The sequence below is a fragment of the Micropterus dolomieu genome, linkage group LG17 (assembly GCF_021292245.1).
Source record: "Micropterus dolomieu isolate WLL.071019.BEF.003 ecotype Adirondacks linkage group LG17, ASM2129224v1, whole genome shotgun sequence".
Taxonomy (NCBI): domain Eukaryota; kingdom Metazoa; phylum Chordata; class Actinopteri; order Centrarchiformes; family Centrarchidae; genus Micropterus; species Micropterus dolomieu.
Genome location: NC_060166.1, coordinates 21,574,758 through 21,596,331, shown reverse-complemented (window position 1 = coordinate 21,596,331; position 21,574 = coordinate 21,574,758). Strand labels below are relative to the sequence as shown.

Sequence of the window (21,574 nt, the reverse complement as noted above, 5' to 3'; positions counted from 1 at the left end):
GGGGGGGGGGGCAAGAACAAAAGGCGGCCTGAATGCCCATATTGTAACTGCGGTCTGTTTTAAAGAGATCAAAAGGCCGTCTCTGTCCTTACAGGCTACAACAGAAACACATTTTTAAAAGTCATTCAGTGGCTTTATCAGAGCTGTGGTCAGACCTCTGGTGCAGAGCTACTCTCTCATGTACCATAAACCCTTAATTGGGGGTGGGGTGGGGGCAGCCTGTTACACAAACAGACAGGGATGAGATGAGGGAGAGATGCATGACTTCACCCTTCTGAGAAGAGAGGTGAGTCAGCCATCCAGCATGTCTGCCAGTGACATCACTTCCTCCCAATTCTTGCTCCATGATCATTCACTTTCACATCACTTCAGAGATGAGCAACTCTTACTAACAAAGCCTCCAACTTTTCTTAGACTTCACTCTGTGTAAATGATAAACTGTGACCAGTTTTAGTAACTAACCCATTTCACTGTGTTAAGCTGTTTGAAGTGTGCTGCATAATACACCAAACACAGGAAAAGGTGTACCTAGTGTTGGCTGGGCCGTTCCCTTTCAATTGACCCTTCTCTAAGCCATGCCTCAAATACACAGCTGGCCAATCACAGCGCAGTATAGGACTCCCTCTAACTGAGGTCCGACACTTTCATGGCCACACTCCATTGACTAATATGCAAAAGCAGTTGTTTTCTGGCTTTTTTTGGCTATATTTTTCTAAGATATGGTCAAACGCTGTTCCTGGGGCACTTGTAATAATTACAGTCGCTACCCAGAGAGGTTGAAAGGAGAAGTACGATTTATTCTCTTTCCAAACCTGAAATAAATCCAGAAAAATGTCGGCTGTGGATTATTCTTAATGTAATGTTAGTTAGCTAATGCTAGCTAACTTCCTACTGAACGTAACACAATAAAGCCCTACTGTTCTGCTTTTTAATGAATGTAATAATGAATAGAGGCCTACCCAGCTTTACAGGAAAGCTGATGATACACGGGGCAACTTTTTGAGCAACGTTGCTGGGCAATCTTACTAGTGGCAAGTCCGAATGTTTTGAATGGATAGCGGCAGGGCGGGGCGGGGTGGGGCGGGTGGCAGAGTGGTGGGGAAAGGAGATTACAGTAGTAATCTTTACTCATTACCATTGATGGCAAGGTTGCCCTGCACGATTGCTCAAAACGTTGCCCCGTGTATCATCAGCTGAACAGTGTTGTCAATTATATCGTTGTCTTTTGTCTCAATCGTCGGGGGATGCGGTGGTTCACTTTACTGTGTGAGTGGTAGGCTTTAGCTTACCACTTCATTTTTTTCTCGTCTGTTTGAGTTGGTTTGAAAGCCTGAATACAACTTTCAAATGTATAATGCAACTGCAAAACTTTCTGCTTCTTTCTGAGATCGCTTTTTCCAACAAGTTTGACAATGTTTCTCCGGGGAGTGCAGTAAAAGACCGTGGAAGTGCCAACAGTTTGTCGGACTTAGTAACGGTAACTAAGGGGGGAGGGGGTTAGCAAAGGGTCAATTGAATATAGTCATTGGATTATGCTCCAACATTAACCCATGTGTGTGATTTTTAAGCACAGCTGAGCAACACTTTCTCTGCAATAGTAATTTAAAAGGTTCCGTGTGTTAGTTTTAGTGGCATCTAGTGGTGAGGGTTGCGAATTGCAACCAGCGGCTCACGGTGCATTCATGTGCTCCTCGGATGGTCCCATTTCCCCGAGTTGCAAAGTTATTCTTCCGGCTTCAGTGTGTGTTCATGTGCTCTTAATTTGGGATCAACATGGAGACACACAGATGTGTTGGATTAGCATTATCAGAGCTTATAAACAACACGCAGAAATCTAGATCACTCTACACGGACAGCAAACTAACCATATATAAAAATTACATGTTTGCAAAAAATATGCAATGTGTGATTTTGCACAAATCAAATTTCTGTATACTTCTTTATGTCCCATGTACACTTTATTTCTCTTTTTGCAATAAAGATTTAAAGAGGAAAAAAAGATTCTGATTATTTCGACACTACATGAATGCATCAGTCACCGCTCACCCCTCCCTTTGCAAGCGCGCAGCAGAAGCTACGGTAGCCGACCCACTCAGTCGACTCTTGGGCTAAATAAATATGTGGGCCTCCATTTGTGGTTTTGTTTTGATAGGCTACGTCGTCAACACGCCTCCTCAACGTACAATTCAGCTGCTGCGGTGAACGGAATCACGGGAGGAAAAGTCCGGAAGACAAGTTCTGTTTTTTTTTGTTTTTTTTTTTTTAAATACAGCCTAGCCTACTACTGATGAAGAAAGTCACCGAAGCGGACATACAGGGAGAGAGAGACGGTAAAGCCCCTTTTCCACTGCATGGTCCCAGCTCGACTCACCTCGACTCTACTTGCCTTCTTTTGGTTTTCCATTGTGTAAAAGTTGTACGTCTACTTGTACCTACTACCAGGTATTTTTTTCGTATCAACTCCGTCTTACCTGTCTTTGCATTCTGAGTAATGCTGTAACGTTTTAATTTAAATCAAGAGACCGCTGTGTGTGCGCGCGCATGTCGCGTTGAATATTACGTCTCGTACTATCTGTAACGGAAAACGGAGGACGGCCAAGTCGAGGCGAGTTGAGCTGGTACTGGTAATGGAGAAGCGGGGAACGCTGACATGTTTGCAGCAGAGACGTTAGGTCTGTAAGTGTGAAGAGAACTGAAGGAGGCGAATTCAACAAGTGAGTAATACTTAAGATGGAGAATGAAGTATAATTAAAACAGTGAAATAAGAAACAAGCTAAGTTACTAAAAGTAGTAAAAACATGCCCGTTAACCCCCCCTCCACAGCCCGCTTAGCAGAAAATACCGATATATTTTATACTGAAATTCTGCCCAACAGTACCGGGATATGACTTTTTGGCCATATCACCCAGCCTTACTATGAATCTTGTTCCATTTCGTACATATTCAACTTAGTGACAAACTTGCTTTTTTGTTATATTGCATTTCTCTCAATCGATCGTCCTAAATATTACACACTCAATCTTTAATGCTAACAACCTATCAAACTAAGTATTTCTTATAAAACTGAAAATAGAATATACCATATTACAGACATACCTAAGTTGTACAATAAACAGATTTTTTTGGAAATATCAATTGTTAGTCAAGAGTAACACAAAGTGCTTTTAGACAGTGAGCCGTTGCAGTGGCTACGTGGTGCTCTCAGCTACCTCCAATCCTACTAGCCTGCGCACAGCATATGCTGTGCTACACTATCCACCTAGTATAATCTCATCACACAAGCTGTTTATTGTCCCCTACTTTATAAATCAGACTTTAAAGCTGATGTTGCTCCGACGTGGTTTCTCTTCATTAATCTGTTTGTACTCTGCTGGCCAAGGGGTTTTCCCATTCAGTGAACTTAGATATCAGTAAAATAAGTTCCCGTCTCAGTTCCTGTATTGGTTTCCTCGCTGTAGTTTGAAAAAGTTGAATCAACAACTTTTCATCAAAACCACCTGTGTGTGATCACGAGAGTGGCAGCTACCTTCCTTGCTGCTGCTGCTACTGCCACCGACCTCAGCGACACAACTGCTGCTGTGTTTACATCGAAATCAATGGAGGTAGTGACAATCTGAATACTTTACAAGCACAACATGAGAGCTTGCCACTTCTGTACATCTCAAACGTATATATTTTATTTGTCAATCATCTAGTCCAGTTTTCTAGTCCAGAGGTTTTCAAAGTGGGAGGTGGGCCTCCCGATGGGGCTCCAAACTGTTACAGGGGAGGCTCAGTAAAAAAAAAACATATCAAAATGAGATGACAGACTATCCTAAATGTGTGATTTGGTTAAAGAGTGTTCAGAGATACAGCAGGGGGATTTTACAGTCTTTCCCAGAGTCAGAAATGCCTTAGGACAGACCTCTTTTTATGTATTGGGTGTAGTCAGAAGTTATGTCAAATAGCAATACCGTAAAACTTTGAATAATAGCCCGGGCTTTTATTTCCTAAAATCGCTGAATTGCCTATATTTGGGACAGGCGTCCATATGGGATAGGCTTTAATTCCTTTTGCACAAAACTGAAACTACTGTGAAACAGTTTATTTTTTTCAAACAGAATAATACTTGTATAAAAATTATCAAATAATATCAAATACACATCATTCATTTGATCTAGCTCCAACAGATTATTACTTATTTTGAAGTAACTAGGGCTGACCCTAACTGGCGAAGATTCAATGCTTCGATGGGTGGAGCCTGATTCGACCGCCAGTCTCGCAGTCGAAGCTTCGCAGCGAAACAAGGATCATGCCATTTTGGCGATATGAGGGTGCTCAACGTCTGGTTTTACATTGAACTACCAGTTTTCTCCCAATAAGTTAAAATACCGCCTATTACAATATACATTTCAACATTCAATGCTGTAAATAAACATGTAAAAAGAAAAAAAACACTCGATGTTTTTAAAGTGCGTGAATAAATCCAAAATTGTAACCCTAAACCTGGGTCGTCGGTGCGCATGTGTAGGCGTAGCGTGTATGTAGTGGCAGAAGAGGAACACTTGCCGAAGAGACGGACCCCCGGCTTCACTGGTGTTGTGCCGAGTTGTCCACACCTCGCGGGACTTTCGGATAATTTATCACTGTAGATAAATCACACAAAGAACATTTTAATGTTTTTTTAAATGCCGGCTACTTGAAATAGACCTGAGAGGAACCACAACGTGCATGCAGTTGTCGGCAGCACCCCCCCCCCCCATTTGAAAAGTCTATTAACAGCCGCACGAATGTCATTTCAAGATTTTAGACCCAAAGCTCATAAAATGTTCTTACACTGAAATGGCCAGTAATTAATGCTTTTTTGAATCATCCAGCAAAGACACTAGCGCCCTTGTCAATGCACAATAAAGCAGCACTAGCCTTCACAGTGCATACAGCACTCCCTTCAGCTACAGACGGGCTCTAAAATGCTCTAATAAATCTGAGGGGAAGAAGAATTTAGCTTGCCTGGCCAGGCCTTTGCGCCCTGTGCCATATATCTGCCTATAGGCACAAACCTTACAAAAACGGAGCGCGTCTCGACCAGACGATAAATGGGCCTGTTCAATCTTTCAAAACTGCTGATGAATGTTTAATAGGAAGAAGCTTAAGTCTACACTTTGAAAAGGACCCTTGGCAGTTAGAAAATTCACTTTCCTACCGATTATTTCACACAGTCGAACGTTTTTGTTCCCAGTGCCCACACCTTCAGACATACGGTTTGAAGACAACTCTACCAACACCTCATAATGAGGTTCCAGATTGTCTGATGGCCCTGAATGTGCTTAATAAAGCCTACAGAGATTGTACCAGTGATTCTTATGAGATGAAACCCACTGTACAATCAGCAGAGTTCAACAGGCCAGTGCGTCATAGTGACGAAATTATCATCTCTGCCAAGTACACGTATTCAAGCAGTAGGGCCCCCAGCCATGCATGGCAGTACCGCTAAAAAAAAAAAAAAAGCCTAAACAGCTGTTTCCAGCTTAAGACTGAGCTAACTGTGCAAAGTGTGTGAATTCATAGCGATTATTAAACTTCAAACACTCAGCTGGTGTGATATTTTCCAGATGTGTTTCATGTTAGGTTCATGTGGTATGAACAGGTGCAACACTCCCATTTCACTTTTTCAATTCTCCCTCAGGGAATCTTTTGTACAATTAGTATGTACGAAAGCTCTGCAATTTACAGGTACAAACCACTACTTAGGCTGAAAGGTTCACTGTGTGGAAGTAGCAAAGCAGAAGCAGGCCTGTAGGGAGCTAAAAAAAAAGAAGTTTATTCCTCTAACAGTTGAGTATTTCTTCAAGAACTTGTTAGCAGAAACACTCCACAAAAATCAGATGGCAGGACTGTATAATTGCGCAGTTACAGTTGAATCTCCATGAAAACTGTAACGAATCTACTATTTCTGTTGCTGATTTATGAGAAGGAACCCCAGGCTGAGACATGAAACATGTTGCCTGAAGGCAATCACTACCTAGATTAACCAGACAATTAATCCACCACATAATTTCAGACAGGAAAAAAATAAAAATAAATTTGGTTCATCTATAAAAAGGTTTCTGCCCTTTACTTGATTCCAAACTTTCAGTCATCTCACAGCCTCTTAGAGGGGTGATTATCATAATGTAGGTTAATTTCAATGTTAAACAGGTAGGTTATGAAGGGAAAAGCAGCCTTCTTTCACATTAGTAACCAGCACTGCAGTGGGGCTCAACCTTTAAGCCAGAAGAAAACTTAAAAAAAAAAAAGGGGGAAACTTAATCTAACCAGGCTCCAAAAAAGAGGAAGACTTAAAACAGTGACTATTCTTCACTATGGAGAAGGTGCGTATGTGCAGTATGGTTTCAGGTCAACACCAGAGGCTGTGTTAGACGCTGTCCGTTATTTTGACAGATGGGGCTGTAAACATTCTGTCATAATCTATTATTACCTGTCATTTTAATTCAAATTAGGGCTGAACGATTTGGGGATAAAAAAAATTGCAAATCGCAATATCTGGCAGAAAAATTGCAATTAGATTTTTATTTTTTTTAAAGTTTTGCTAAAGTTCAATATTCACTGCCAGTATTTTTGACGGAAGCCATGTCAAGCAGCACAGAGCAGATGAACCAGGCAGGAAGTCAGACACAGAACGGCAGAGATAATCTGGTCGATTTTCAAAATAAAACACCCTTTGCAGACTCTCGATCGTACATCAATAAAAACGCAGTTAAACAGACAAAAGAAAGAAATTTAACTACGTAGCTTACTTAACCATAGTGGAAGCACAAAAATCAAGGACAACTCAAATACGCAAAATCTGAACATGTCAGCAAAATCAGACAAGCAAAACACTCCATATGGATATGTAACGTTAGCCTGCATAGAGAGCCGTTATCCGTAGCTGAAGCGCACAATATGACAAATTAATAACACATTAACAATGTGTAGGCAAAACGCTCTGCTGCTGAAACACGTCAGTGTGAGAAGACGCCAGACAAAACAGAGGCACATGGTGCTTGTGATTGGCGAGCAGATCTGTCATACAAGGATGACAACAGAATGTATTTGTAACTGAATGACTGTTTAAAAAGGGGTCAGATGTGCCATATAATTAACCTACAATTTAATCGCCGTCTTCACAATTAGCTAATTGCGTTCTTTCAAATCGCAATTTCGATTTGAAAAACACACACACACACACACACACACACACTCGGGTTAATAAGGCTGGTTTCTATGGTATCCATTTCTAATTAAGTAGCAAACATTTTAATAGCTCTGGTTCTATTACTACTATTGTGGGCAGTGCTGCAAATGACTACTTTCTGTCACGGGGCGTTTACATTTTTTTTACCGTGATGAAACATCAGGGGAGAACAGTATTTTTTTCAATTAAGCATAAAATGTCAGAAAATTATATAGATATTCAGTTTCAGTATCATATAGGACAAAGAAAAGTTATCATATCCAGACATTTTAGAAACTGGTAAAAGAAAATGTTAAGGTATCAAATCTGCTTCAAGTTTTCAATCCATTTAGACTAATCAATGGACTGATCGCTGCAGCACTATAATAAGTCTACACAAGTATTATTAAACATGTAAAGACCAATCCTGACAATGAATGAGGATGAATACACAAAGTCAGATACACCAGCCAACCAGTGGAAACTCAAACTTGCAGCGGTTCCAAGTTTCGACATCTAGTAGACTCCCGAGTCCTCTTTCTAAAACCAAATCTGTTTTATACGGGGAATGGATATGGGACGATGGGTCCAGAACACAGAGACTGCTACCATGCCAATCCATCTGTGTGTCAGTCCTGAGGCAAAATCTGATCCGTATTGCTGATAGACCCCCTGCAGATGTACCATGATCAGTAAGCTAAGCACCAATAGAAAGGCTCGGGAACAGAACATGCCAGACTGTGTGCTACAACACAACAAATGTCTGCGTGCAATCCCCCTTAGGAGGCACCTGTCACACCCAAACACTGAAGCGCTACCACAGATCAGGCCATCTGAAATACTATATGTCTGGAACCAACTTGGGAATAATCGATGCAATCAGTGCTATTAATAAAAAATATATATAAGCTTTGGCCTTCAATCCACAAATCGGGCAACTGACAATTCAATCAAAAAGACATCAAATCAATCAGTGTTGAAACTTGTGTATGCTTGTGCATGTAGGACAAATTTTTCATGTAGCCATGATTAAAGCTCTTTTAACAAAAGCAGTGTGTTTTAAATTTTTGGGGAACGTCAATTCAATGTCTTGCAGACAGTATTGGCATCAGTATCACGCCCCCCCCTTAGGTACTGTTACAGGTCCAAAACCAAACGACAAACTGTCGGACTTTTAGCATAGCACTGGCAATTTCTCATGCTATTACTGCACTCCCTGGAGAAATATTGTCTAATTTTTTGGAAACATCCATCTCAGAAAGACGCAGACAAGGTTTTCCATTGCGCATTTAAAGGTTATATTCAGGCTGTCAAACTGACGTGAAAAAAAATACTGGTATAACAGAGTAAAGGTTACCTACCTGACAATTGAGACAAAAGACAATGATATTAAGGATCAACACTGTTCTTCTAAAGCTGGGAAAGTCTCTTCACTATTACAATCATCAAAAGCAAAAGCTGTAGACCTATATAACATTACATTCAGTAGTATGTTAGGTAGCGTTAGCTAACTAACATTACATTCAGAACAATAGACAGCCTATATTTTTCTGGATTTCTTTTAGGTTTGGAAAGGGAATAAATCGTACTTCTCCTTTCAACCTCTCTGGGTAGTGGCTGTAACTATTACAAGTGCCCCAGGAACAGTGTTTGACCATATCTTGGAAAAAGTTACAAAAAAAGCTAGAAAACGACTCCTTTTGCATATTAGTCCATGGAGCTCTAACATTAAAGTGTCGGATCTCAGTTAGAGAGAGAGTCCTATACTGCGCTGTGATTGGACAGCTTGCGTATTCGGGGCGTGGCTTAGCCAAGGGTCATTTAAACAGATGTCCATTGCGAGTGTAAACCACAGCTTTGAATGCTTTCTATACTTCAGTCTTTTATTATAGCTTGTTTCAGTCAACTTTATGTCTTCTGAATAGCAGAAATATTGGTATTTAATCTGTTATGTCACCACAATTCACAGCCAGGGGGCAGATGGAAAGGACAAAAATCACATGAACCATCGTGTAGCTTAAGTCATGGGGAAGGTGGAGGGCATTTTCTTTGCAAAGCAAAGAGTGTGTTCAAAAGCAACAGGCCCATCTGCACATTGGTGCCTCCAGGTCTTTCAGGGGAGCAGATAGTTTGTATTCTGTATCCATTTTTACTACACGCCAGAGGGGACAAGTCCCCTGACCCTGGAAAGAAAACACAAATGTGCCTTTCATTGGCTATGCTCATAAAAATAAAGTTGTTTTGAAGATGCTACGCAATCACAGCATCTGACTGCGGTGCTGACAAAATAGCACTAGTTTAAGGGACAAAGATTATTTCTCTTTTAGAATATGTTGTTCCACACCGAGGTAATAAAAACGTCTTTCTGGCCAAAATCAAAGAGCAGGTCAATGTCGACTAGGAAGACAAAAACAAGACTTCTCTTGTTTTCAGATTTCACTTGTTTTTTCTTCAAATTTAAAAGTCAAAGACATTGGCTCTGATGGCACACACAGTAGAGTTAGTGCAGATTTGACAGCTTAAAATGTGGAAGAGGAAGCCTGAATCAAATGGGAACAAAATCTACTTGTTGGCTGCCTGACAGTAAATGAGGCTGTGACAAAGACAAAGAAAGGAGGGGGCCCAACAAAAACTTTGCGTGAATAGCAGACAGTCAACCGGTCACTGTTCCCATAACCCCCTTTACTACACTGGATGATAAAAAGTAGGCTGCTGGGTTTCCAAGCAGGCCAGTTTTGATCTTAGGGGGACTTTATAGCCGTCAAACTCAATGAACGCACCAACTCAGCGAGCAACATCTCCAACGAGAAGAATGCAATAGATGCTTGAAGTGGTGTGATGGTCCCACACCAGCTTCCTGTAAGCTACGGGGCCAGAGACTTGTGCAACAGAGGAGAAAAGAGCCATATGGGGGGGGGGGTCCCAGTTTCCTCTGAATAGCAAAAAGCTTGAAAGATTAGCATTCCAATACATCTCTCCATACCAACAAGCCCCTCCCACAGCGTTAATCTAAAAACACAGAAACATAGTCAAGAATGTTAAGAGCCTTGTCATGTGAAGGCAAAAGTGACAGTCAACAGGGCCGTCGTCTCATTTCAAGCTAGAGGCAAATATCTCCATCATAACTTTGTTTTTTTTGTTGTTGTTTTTTTTTTTTTTTTTTATAAATATGTCGTTTTAAACATACTTCTTAAGGAGGAGGGGGATTCTAAAGCTCAGAGTGAGATCCTCTCATCTCCTTCTCATGACCTTGAATCTCACATCAAGCTGCCTTAACTTTTTATTCCAACCTCCGCCTCAGGGGTTAATTACCAATCCCACAGACTCAGCAGGGCCAAATTACAGTTCCCCCCATTATCACAGTCTTAGTTTTCCCACTTGCTCAATATATACTTTGTAGTTCTGTACTTTGGTAGGCAGATTTCAGACATCTTGGGCACATTGCTTCCCTGAGGAATAACTCCAAGTACAGACAGCGTGTACAGAGCAAGCGCATGAAGCTTGGTACAACACTCCGGATTCCTTGCATATATCTGGGGGCAAAGGCGGCACTCTAAGCTTTCCCTAAGGTCACATTGAGCAAACAGTGAATACTACACATTTTCAGGGGTAGGTCGTGTAGATGGAGCATCAATACATTTGTGCTGCAAGACCCCAGGGGAGCTCAGGAACCTTCAGTCACTCATTGATTCTTCCTGAGGGGTACCAAGGAGAGAAAAAAGTCCACATTTAAACTGAGTCAAAGTCCTTATTCAGTTTTCACGTGACGTCACATTCTAAGAAAACACTCCCTTGGAGGGCAAAAAAAAAAGACATTATTTTCTTCTACCCGCAAACAGGAAACAAGTGATACACTGTTACTTTAAGTTTGATACTTTTTGCGTTGCCAAAATGCTGGATGGTTGTTGTGCTTTCAGACGCAATAATTGAGGAAGAGACAAGCCTGGGCTGTGTTAGGTGAGGGATTCCCCACAAGGTAAACGCAAGCATTACCACAGTCGAGTGGCAGCACGGACCTGGCGGTTTTTAACGGCAGAAATACGGCAGCAGGTGCTGTAAATGGATCATAAGTGCCCAACACTTGCAGTTTGTGTCCATATCTTTCTTTTTCCTTTAGTTGAGAGGTGATCCAAATAAAATTTAACTGCTTTTGCAGCGTCTCTACGGGGGAGTCGCACTGTGAGCCACTATGTTGGTATGTTGTTTTGCCTTCCAGGTCATGTGAGTGAAAACGCATGTCATGTGACTGAAAACTATGAACAGGCAAGTAAAACTGTACTTTCACTGGTCACCGGGACATAAAAACTACATGAATAGAATCAGCAGTAAAATCTAATAAAATCGCTGAAAATGTTTGTCAACTGCCCCCAAAATAGGGTTTAAAAAGCATTTTTCCAACCGGTTATACTTCTACTACTACCACCACGCATGCACAATCAAAGTAAAACAGACCCTTAAGTCAGTGGCTGATTGGCTGAAATATGTTTCCCGCTTTGGCTGTTAAAAGCAGACGACTGGCTTTCTAGAGGGATGGCCGGGATAACCGCCATCTTTGCCGTTATGGGCTTTCCCATAGAGTTGTACAGACGACGTGATTGAGTGGCGCGTCTCCTCTATAAAATGTCTCTGACTGAGTCTATCAATTAATACACATCCTTAATAGTATATAGTCATTAAAAAAAGACAATTAAAAGATTTTGTTATTTCAGTTGTTTGGCAGTCTCTTTTTGCTTGGACAGGTATATAAATAGAGCTCACTGGAACCGGCCCATATTAAGCCATTCATTAAGTTCTTTGATACTGTAAGCGGCACTCGTGTCACTGGGCAGCTTCAAGAAGCATCTGATTCAGATCAGCGCAGATTAGCTCACTTGACCCTCACATCTGATTAGACGAGAGTCAGAACAACATGGAAGACAGAACACGGATCAAGAAAAACAGATTTGAAAAGAATTCTTAGCTGCAGCCCTTGAAGAAAAGGCCTTCCCATTCATTCCTTGCACAGCAACATCAGATGAATGTGGTTGTATTGGGCAGCTGTGTGAGTGTATGAAAGTGGAATGAAAACATCTCGTCACACAATGCAACAGCAACAGATGTGCAACAACCGCAGTATAAAAAGCCATGCATTTTAATCCCACATATTCATCTCTCTCCCACATGACAGGCGGGTTGCGACTTACAGTTCATCTCGTTGCCGTTGTGACAGCACCATGATGACGGGGCAGTGTGGGCGGGGTCGGGAGGGATCAGTTGAAGGTAGAAGGCGAATCTTGTGCAGCTGCTGCGCTCTCCTCAGTCAGGAGATGAGCTGTGCTGATCCAAGCAACACGGGCGAGGACAAGCTGTGTACTCCAGTGGCGGGCGGTTGGTTTTGTCCAGACAAAAAAGACTCAGGACTGAGTGAAGGGGATCGCAGGAATCTGCCCCCCAACTGGCTGACTCCAGGGACAAGAGAAGTGGAGAGCCTGCAGACCAGTCACCAGCCAAGTCTACACTGCATCTGGAGAGAAGGGGGGGGGGGTCAGCATTAGGTATGCATGACAGATAACATGAAGAGAGGGTGAAAATGAAAATGTTTATAGGCCAAAGGAGTACTGCATCAATGTCTGCTCCAGTTTATACGCAGACAAAATGGCTGAAGAATCTGTCAACAATGGGGGAAAAAAAAAAAACAACAGCAGCACAAAATATTTACACTATTTACTTTATTTTCTAAAGCAAAGCTTTGACAGCATAAACCCATGTATCAGACATTTCATAAAAAACACCTTAACCATAAAACACTTTTTCCATTTGCTTTTCAGCTCCTTGGTGCATTCATAATCTGTCATGTCACCAGTCTGGTCTGAGAGGTCTTGCTGCAAATTCCTTTCTCCGTGAACATACAAGAGTTGACCCACATTCTTGGAGCAACGTACTTCTCCTCCCAGGTTGCCAATTGAAAAGAAAAACAGGACACAGCCGAGCGGGCTCGAGTAACGGCTGTGCTCATGTCAAATTCCCCTGACCCTATCGTCTCATTACGATGCCTGCTCAAGAGCTGCCTGGCCTGACTGACAGCACAATATAATCACTATGAACGTTTGTGTCAGCAAGACATTTATTAGGCTTAGTGTGAAAATGAATTTATTGACAAGTGGAGTGCTGATGTGAGGAACAATAAGGGCGTATTTTTACACCTATCGCCTGGTCCAAATTAGCTGCTGAGTTTGTAAACTTGGAGCTTTCCCCCTTGATTTGGTCTTTTTACACAAAAATTCAAGCGAACCAAAATACATCACTACAAACCATGTGAGAACATTCACTCTTATTATTGGTCAGAGGTGTCAGCAAGAAGTCCTGGTTTCTGGACCAGTGCATATTTCTGTGAAGAGAAACATTATGTAATTTAACATGCAGCATTTACTCATAACCTTGTATTATCTGGGTAATATACCAAAAAAATACCAAATGCACTTCGAGGAAACATCTTGAAAATACTATGCTGCTTTAAACTTTGCAAAGATGTGCTGCTGTAAGACGACTGAGCAGAACAAGAGAACTAATGTTATTGAGCATTGTAAGCATGACAAGTTAATGGTAGATGGGTTAGATCAAGATTGGATCATGTTCCAACTACAAAACGAACCACTATAGAGTTTATTCGTGACCATACCGAGACCATTTCCTCTAAAAAGGGTCTTGTGCGGTTGGTTGGTCCACACCGGAGTTCGACTGACATGTCTCACACCTGCCCAAATGTACTAATGGGGCAAACGCATCAGGATTCATTTTAACTGAACCAAATAAAGCACCTTAAATGCAGCTAACAATACTGTGATAAAGTCTATTTTTACTCTGCACCAAACTCATAAAGAGCACTTCTCTAAAGCAGGTAGCCACTAGAATACTAACTGTGAGCTACAATAAGCCTCTTAGTCTACTGGGACCAGCCTGAGTAAATCTCTGCCAGACAACTAAACTCAAGGTACAGCCAAAGTCAATTTACCTCCTTCTAGAGACCTGCAACAAAGCGACAAAACTAAAAAGGCACAGACATCCAGACACATGCACAGGAGATGTGTGTTAGGCATGAGATTTGCTGCATGGGTACGGAGCACTGGAGGAAAAGAATGAGGCCTGGAAACACTCCAGGAAACTGCAATGGAAAATTCACACATTCCTCATTTTAGCTGATGGTGCAGGAGTGACATTACCATAAACGGAAGATTCCTTCTTTTCACTCTTGCTTTTGTTTGCAGAAAAAAGTAAAGCAGCTTAGGGACCCACTACATGATGTATTCAACACATGAAGCCTGCGGATGCAAGATTGACCTACCTGGCACACAGATACCACACTTCCGAATTTATTTACTTATTTGCATACTAGACACTTTGACATTGTAGACAAACTGTTCAACAGAAAGCCACCTATCTTAGCCAACCGCTAACCTCTGGATCCCGATGTCACCACCTGACCGCAGTCCAAATGTCTGCTTTCCTCCGACTGTGGGTGTATTACGCCAAGCAGGGCGTTTCTGGCTGTTGACCAACGACTCTGCCGTGGCTCAGGGTCACAACACCACAAAAAAAAACAATGGCACTGAAGCTAAAAATGGCTCTTACTATAACTGCACATATAAAATGTCAATTAAAAGAAAAGGCATGCACCTTCTACCTCAATTTGTATAACTGCTGTGTGTGAAATGAGATCATCTACTATATATTGATACTTCCCTCTGTGCTGCTGGCAGCTGTCATCGCTGCATGTATCCATTAATGTGTTAGACTCTCCTCTATGCAAATGTCATTTGTGGCTTCAGTATTGAGCAAAATGTTTGCACAATCAGGATAATTGGCTCAGCACAAAATCTGGTCGTGTCTTGCTTGAATGGGCCACAGCAGCGGAGTATCTATAAATCTGCCCACTGATGGTTAATAGTTGTTTTGAATCTCTTGTTTTTGTGTAGCAGTAGGAACTGTACAATAAAAAGGGCCCCTTTCAGTAATGGCACTTTGAGAGACATTGTTTAATTTCCTGATGAGTCCTAGCAGGTTATCTGTTCTTAATATTTTGTTTGAGAATGCAACAGCCAAGCGCCAAGTCAAAACTGTAATGAACCACACCCACTGTGTCACTGTCTGGGCACACATTCTGTTTAAAGTCAAGCACATGGGTTGGACCTGCGTATTTTAAAGACGTGGATCATTAAACTACAAGATTTCAGTCCAACCCAAACACCGAAATCTAACCAAGTAACTACAAAAAGAAAGGCATTTTAGAAAACAGAGTAATGTGTCAGCAAATCTTTCAAAGAGGATGTGACAGAAAAGCTGTTAGCTACTGAAGCAGTGTGAGACCAGACTAATTTACCGTCAGTACACATCAAACAATATAGAAGCTGACTATTTTTTTTGAGGACTGCAAATATGCAAACAAATAAGGCATCTGGTCAAAAGGTACCAAATCAGACAACATTGCAATATCACAACCTTGCATTACTCCAGCTGCCAAGTATGACATATGTGGTATGTGTATGACATTTTTTGATAATCAACACTTCAAATGTCTGAACAAAAGGAACACGCCCCTGTGTGGTATGTAGAGCAAGATGAGGAAAATAAAAACTCCAGAGTCTAAGTTGAGTCTAACTGCTGGTGTGAAAACATACCATCACTTCAATGCTGACAGTTATCACCTCGCGGTCACCTCTGTTTTCTGCTAGCGTCATTGTGTCACCATCGTCTTTCAAAAGCAAACATCTCAAACTGCTGGAATCTGGAGCGCCTTCATTTCCTGTTGATGACTTAACCTTTGTGTTCTGGGAATGTTAAGATTGTCATCCTTGACTGCCCTTTACAAATAACATATGCATGAAAGTGACAGCAAAGGGCAAATGTATTTCAGGACACGGTTTATAATATGTGGACATCAAGGTGTTCTCTGCAAGTTGACAAAGCACACAAACACTCGAGGTCAATTCAGAAGTGTCCTTGCAGTGGCTGACATCATTCTGAATTAGTGCAAGGAAATAGCTATTGGTGTGCACTGGAGTTGCTTCAGATTTTGCCATCTGCGGTTCCTTTATTTCTGATAACAATTGTGAGGTAGTTTAAAAATAAAAACACTGTCATCATTGAAGAGGATGTAAAACTATCACATGGAAGTTTCAGCACTTCTCCGGACTTTTAGTAGTGACTACTTTTAGTAGTCAAACTCAAAGAACAACTGTTTCATAAAAACTGCAGTTTTCCATTTCTTTGGTGGTTTTATAATTTGGCTTTGTTAACATGTCACAAACTGCCTAACTGAAACAAAAACAAAGCAGTCATGTCATGTGAACACTGCTTGGACGACACATTTAGCTATTTAAGTTAAAACAAGGAGACGAGAGAAGATAATTAGTTGTATTAAAATGTGCATTGAGATTTTGCTTCGACAGTAACTTAACTTTGGTTTCAGCAGTGGCAACACCACTATTAAAATGTATATTAAAGATAATTTTCTGGTGCAGTATTTCTCTATCAGCAGCTACACACATAGTAATTTACATGCTACCAGTGCAACCCTGTGCTGAATCAGCTGGGTATACATGGCTAATTTATTATACCAAGCAATTAAGTAGGTAATGCGATGCAGCTCTGTCAGCCTGTGTGGAGGCCTGTTCATCACCAATTGTCCAGATTCTTACAAAAAAAAACAGATAATTTAATGAATCTGGACAGGAGTGATTGTAGGGCTGCAGTGAAGGATGATTTTAGTACTCAAAGCTTCTACAGATTATTTCATCGATTCACAGATTCATCGTTTAAAGAAGTGGTATTATGCTTTTTCCCCTCTTTTCCTGTTTGTACCTTTTTTGAGCATGTAAGGTTTGCAAAGCCCGAAATCCAGCCCAAAGGGAGTTCCCATCTCTCACAGAAAACACTGCTCACTGCTTGAAAACAGCTCGTTTGTAGTCCAGCCGCTTACCTTTCATCCCTGTAAAGCAAAACAAGCGTCATAACACTCGCCAAGCGGCTAGTCCGATACGCCCTCAAAAACACCGGTGGAAAAACACTGAGCTGCAGCACACCTCTCCTCTTCCTTCCAAACACTAGCTACCCTCCAAACAGTCAATGGACATAAAGTTGTTACTGTGATGTAGAGACAGAGCTCAGTTAAAACTTTATGGATGAAAGATACTTTTGTTACAGATTAATAACTCACCACTCTGAAACTCTTTCAGTCCATGTTGCTAAGCTGGTAAGCTGAACCGAAAAACCCTAACCCCTCCCCCGAATTATACAGCGCATCGGGTTAACCCTAAACCGATGCGCTGTATAATTAACCTACATTTTAATCTCCATCTTCACGATTAGCTAATCACGTTCTTTCAAATCACAATTTCGATTTGAAAACAATTAATTGTTCAGCACTAGTTTCTGTGAACGGTTGTTCTTAGTAAAACAGAAATCGTCTAAAGAGCTTTATCATTAACGGATGATGAAACCGAGCGAACATCTGGCTCAGTTTTCAATCTGCAGCCGTTACGACCCACAAGGCGGCCACATCAGTTACGTGAGCTGGTAACAATCAGTGAACCGTATTAAATTATACAGCTAGTGACATCTTTCTCAGTGTCTAATAAAAGGAAGGTCTGAACACAGCAGCAGATGGAAGAATTCATACTGACATGACACCAACACTTTCACCAGCCTTGGCAGTTCCTCCAACACTACTGTCATCAGATGGAAAACAATGCATCTTTCATTCTGACAAGGGTGTGTTGCCAATCAAATGTTCAGGCCATCATCCTAACAGTTGTGTTATCTGATGGAAGCTCAGAGACGACTGAGGAAGCCCACCCAGCCACCCACACAGGACCACAAGACTTTGCAGGCAAAACATATCAATCACATGGTGAGGCAAACATCCACAAACAATGGTGGGAACACACTAGTTAGCCTCCTTAACTCATACAGGTTTCAATTAAATGTTGCTTGTTCAACTCTGTCATATTTTTTTCTCTTCAGCATATTCACATCACGCCAACAGGTTACCAGTTCAAATCATTATAGCTCTAAATTTAGACTGGAGCTGTTCGCTGAATGTGTCAGTTGCTGTTGCCAAACTGGCAAGTATGAAGTGTGTTTAAATCAACTTTCCAACTACCATAACTGGTTGCTAAAATTATATTCAACAGCCTCTAGAGCTTTTTGATTGGAGAGTCAGTTTAATGCCAACATTGTCAGATGTTTCCATACAATTGACAAAAAGTAGCTGTCCAAACAGAGTGTGAAAGCGGTCATTTGTAGGTTGCCAAGCAGTTGCTGCTGGCACCAGGTCAGTATGAACACTCAGCTAGCTGGTTGGGCAGCCTGTCTGCAAGGTGAACCTCAGTGATACTGTCAACTCAAGGAAGGGGGATAATAATATGGGTTTCTATCTGTCCTTCAACCTCCCACAATCACAAAGACAAATAGCCTGCGGCTCCCTCTGCAAAACTGTACATTTTGCATTTACAGAAAGACCCTAATGACATTAGAGAGCAACGCTCTACAAGGTATGGGACTGTCCTTCGCTTTGTTCTCCTGTTGTTGAACTGGCAACAAGTACCAGCAGAGCAGCACTGTGGCAGAAGCTTGCACAATTGGTGTTGCTGTGTTTCCACTACTGACGGCAGTGAATAGAGCCTGGCTGCTGGGGTGCACTTATTCAAATCAACTTCTGAAAACCCGGGACTGACTAAGAAAGCTTTCAACTAAAACCAGCTGACCACATCTACTAACTGGCTCCCGCAGTTACTGTTAGAGAAATAAAGCATTTCTGTCTTTTACAATAACATCCAAGTTAAGTAATATATCAGTGCTAAGAAAATAGGATAATTGGGTTTTAATGCATAAAAACCATCCTAAACTGAGAGGAAACCTAAAAATCACTCCAATTTGACCCAGCACATGTGGAAAGATATTCCATCAGCGATTTGTGTGGTTGTTATGTCTATGTTAGCACATATTATTGTGCACATACATATTGCTCAATTAACAAAAGCCCCTGCGACACCTGCTATGATAATAGCTGTAAAAATAACTACAAGCTGAGTAATAGTAATCACATTCCTCTTCAAAATGTCATCAGTCAGAGACTAAACCACACAAATACTCTTACCTGAGAGGAGGGCACGAAGTAAATGTGAATTTCTGAAGCTAAACACCATTTTCAAAAATAAACATATTCCAGGAGATCAGCTGCAAGGCAGTCCTTAGAGGCGTGGCAGGGGATAGTAAATCAGCCAAGGATCCTGGCTTTAACCAATGCTTTATATCCCATGTCACGACAAAAGGTGGTTGAAAATAACGACGGAGATTCGCCTGTTGGATTCAATGCACACAGTCACTATACCGATCTGTATTGATTCCAGGGTAAGCCCTCGGGTCCGCAAATCCCCTACCCGAATCACTCAATCATACATCCACATAAGGAGAGAGAAAACGTGCAAAAACGAAAACAAGGCATACACTTGAGTCCATTACAAACTCATCGCCTTCGATGTGCTCCACCCTGATTTTCTAACACTGAGCCAACAAACCGCACGAAGCAGACGAGGAGAGCTTCAGCTGAACATCAACTAGGGTGACAGCGACAAACAGTAGAGCGCATACACTCAAGAGCATGCCATGTTAGAAAACTGCAACAGTGTTGATCTGGTGTTCATTTGCAATGCACAATAAATACACACCGCAAACCAGAAGACGAACATCCCCATACGCCATTTCCAAATGCTTAGTTACACTGGATACAGCAGGGACGTGAAGCTGCAGCGATTGCGACGATTAACAATATCTGCACACGTTGCTAACAATAAAATTTTTAAAACAGCAACAGAGCTAACGACGGTAGATGACAACGGTAACGTCGTGTGAACTAACGCACACTTGACTGTGTTATCGACTTTTCTCTTTCTTTTTTTTTTACAACAGTGTCTGCACTAACGCTGCTTCACACTATGCTAATTACTGGTTATTACTTAACTTACTAACTTGTGACAGACCCCAAATGAAGCTGTAATCTGTGTTAGCCTTGCCCTACCTCCAACACTGACATGTTTTCCCGACTATGGTCGCTAGACATTTTGGTCGACATGTCGACGGTGCCGGCCGGTAGCCTAACGCTATCTATGCCCGGTTATCGTTAGCCAATGTTAGCTAAAGTTAACGTTAGCCAAGTTAGCTTCCCGGGGATGCAGTCAGAAAGTTAGCCCGTAGACTCACTCTAGCGGAAACTACATGCTCATAATGTGCTTTCAAGCTCGATTCGCCAAAGTTAACTTAGACTGTTAGCTAACGTTTGCCGACTTAAATTAATGCAAGTGTATAAGGTGGTTTATCTGGACACAAGGATGAACTCAGCTGACAAGGTACCTGCTGCTTCAGTCCAAGCGGCCTATCCGCCATTTTGAGACATAAAAAGGAGGTGCAAAAATTACAGCCACATCGTCATTTTCCCCACTTAACGCCAGATTCCTTCGACCGGCTTCACAGTTTCAAGTATTTGAACTCACCCTATTGTTTCTGCCCGTGAATATCCTCAGCCGTCTCCAGCGCTAACACGACCCGACAGGGCGTGAAATTTCCTCTCCAAAATATGATCTTGTGATGTGAAGGCAAACTGTGCCGTTCTTGTCTCTCCAGCGCTGCCTGCTTGTTTTTTCGTTGCCTACTGCATTCGCCTTCTGCCGGGGGCGCGCACGAAGGTCGCGTTCACAGTGTGACGGGAGCGCGCACGCCCTTGATCGCTGTAAAGAAAAAAGAAAACCCTACTGGCTGTTTTATACTCATTTAGCTATTAACTCTTACATGCCTTCTCAGCATCCGTTTGAACTGCAGACATTACTTTAAATAAGACAAATCAAATCAGATATTTGCCATTATGAGATCACTTCTAATTTTGATAGATTTGGATTTTAAACTGAAAATATACACTTTGGTGAATGCAATGCTTTGGGGAGAGTAACTAGCACTGTACTTTACAGCTACTTGTATATAACTTGAGTATTTACACTTTATGGTACTTCGACTCCACTACATGTATTTGACAGCTATAATTGAATTAATACTGATTTACATATAAAACATGTGATCAGCCTATAAATCCTGATTATAGATTAAACTATCCCACTGTTTATAGAAGCTAGTAGCTAAAAATAGCTCCATTTCTGCCAGCAAAAAATAACAAAAGAAGATGCTGCTTATTTTACAAATACAAAATATTTTGAAAGGAACATTTGTACAGCATTGTATTAGTACTTTTAATTTACTTACAACTTACAAATGAAAGCAATATATTTTGGGGTAGATATTAGACTACGTGAAAATGAAATGATCTGTATTTATATGTAATTTTATATTCATATT

The 21,574-nt window shown here is 41.4% G+C and overlaps 1 protein-coding gene across 6 annotated transcripts in view; it reads right to left on the bottom strand.

Moving 5' to 3' along the window:
* The window catches only part of LOC123985671 (lissencephaly-1 homolog), a 44,368-nt gene extending 23,432 nt beyond the window's left edge, over nucleotides 1-20,936 (bottom strand). For 2 of the 6 annotated variants that reach the window (XM_046073422.1, XM_046073427.1), the window contains exons 1-2: nucleotides 20,722-20,936; nucleotides 12,379-12,698 (exon numbers count right to left, since the gene is read on the bottom strand). In XM_046073422.1, coding sequence (XP_045929378.1) covers nucleotides 12,379-12,410 — 32 coding nt within the window. In that variant the 5' untranslated portion in view covers nucleotides 12,411-12,698; nucleotides 20,722-20,936. Of the gene's footprint in view, nucleotides 1-12,378; nucleotides 12,699-17,032; nucleotides 17,134-19,328; nucleotides 19,352-19,899; nucleotides 20,052-20,721 lie in introns of those variants that run through there. The other 4 variants (XM_046073423.1, XM_046073426.1, XM_046073424.1 and 1 more) reach the window with 4 other exon arrangements.
* Nucleotides 20,937-21,574: the final 638 nt, after the last annotated feature.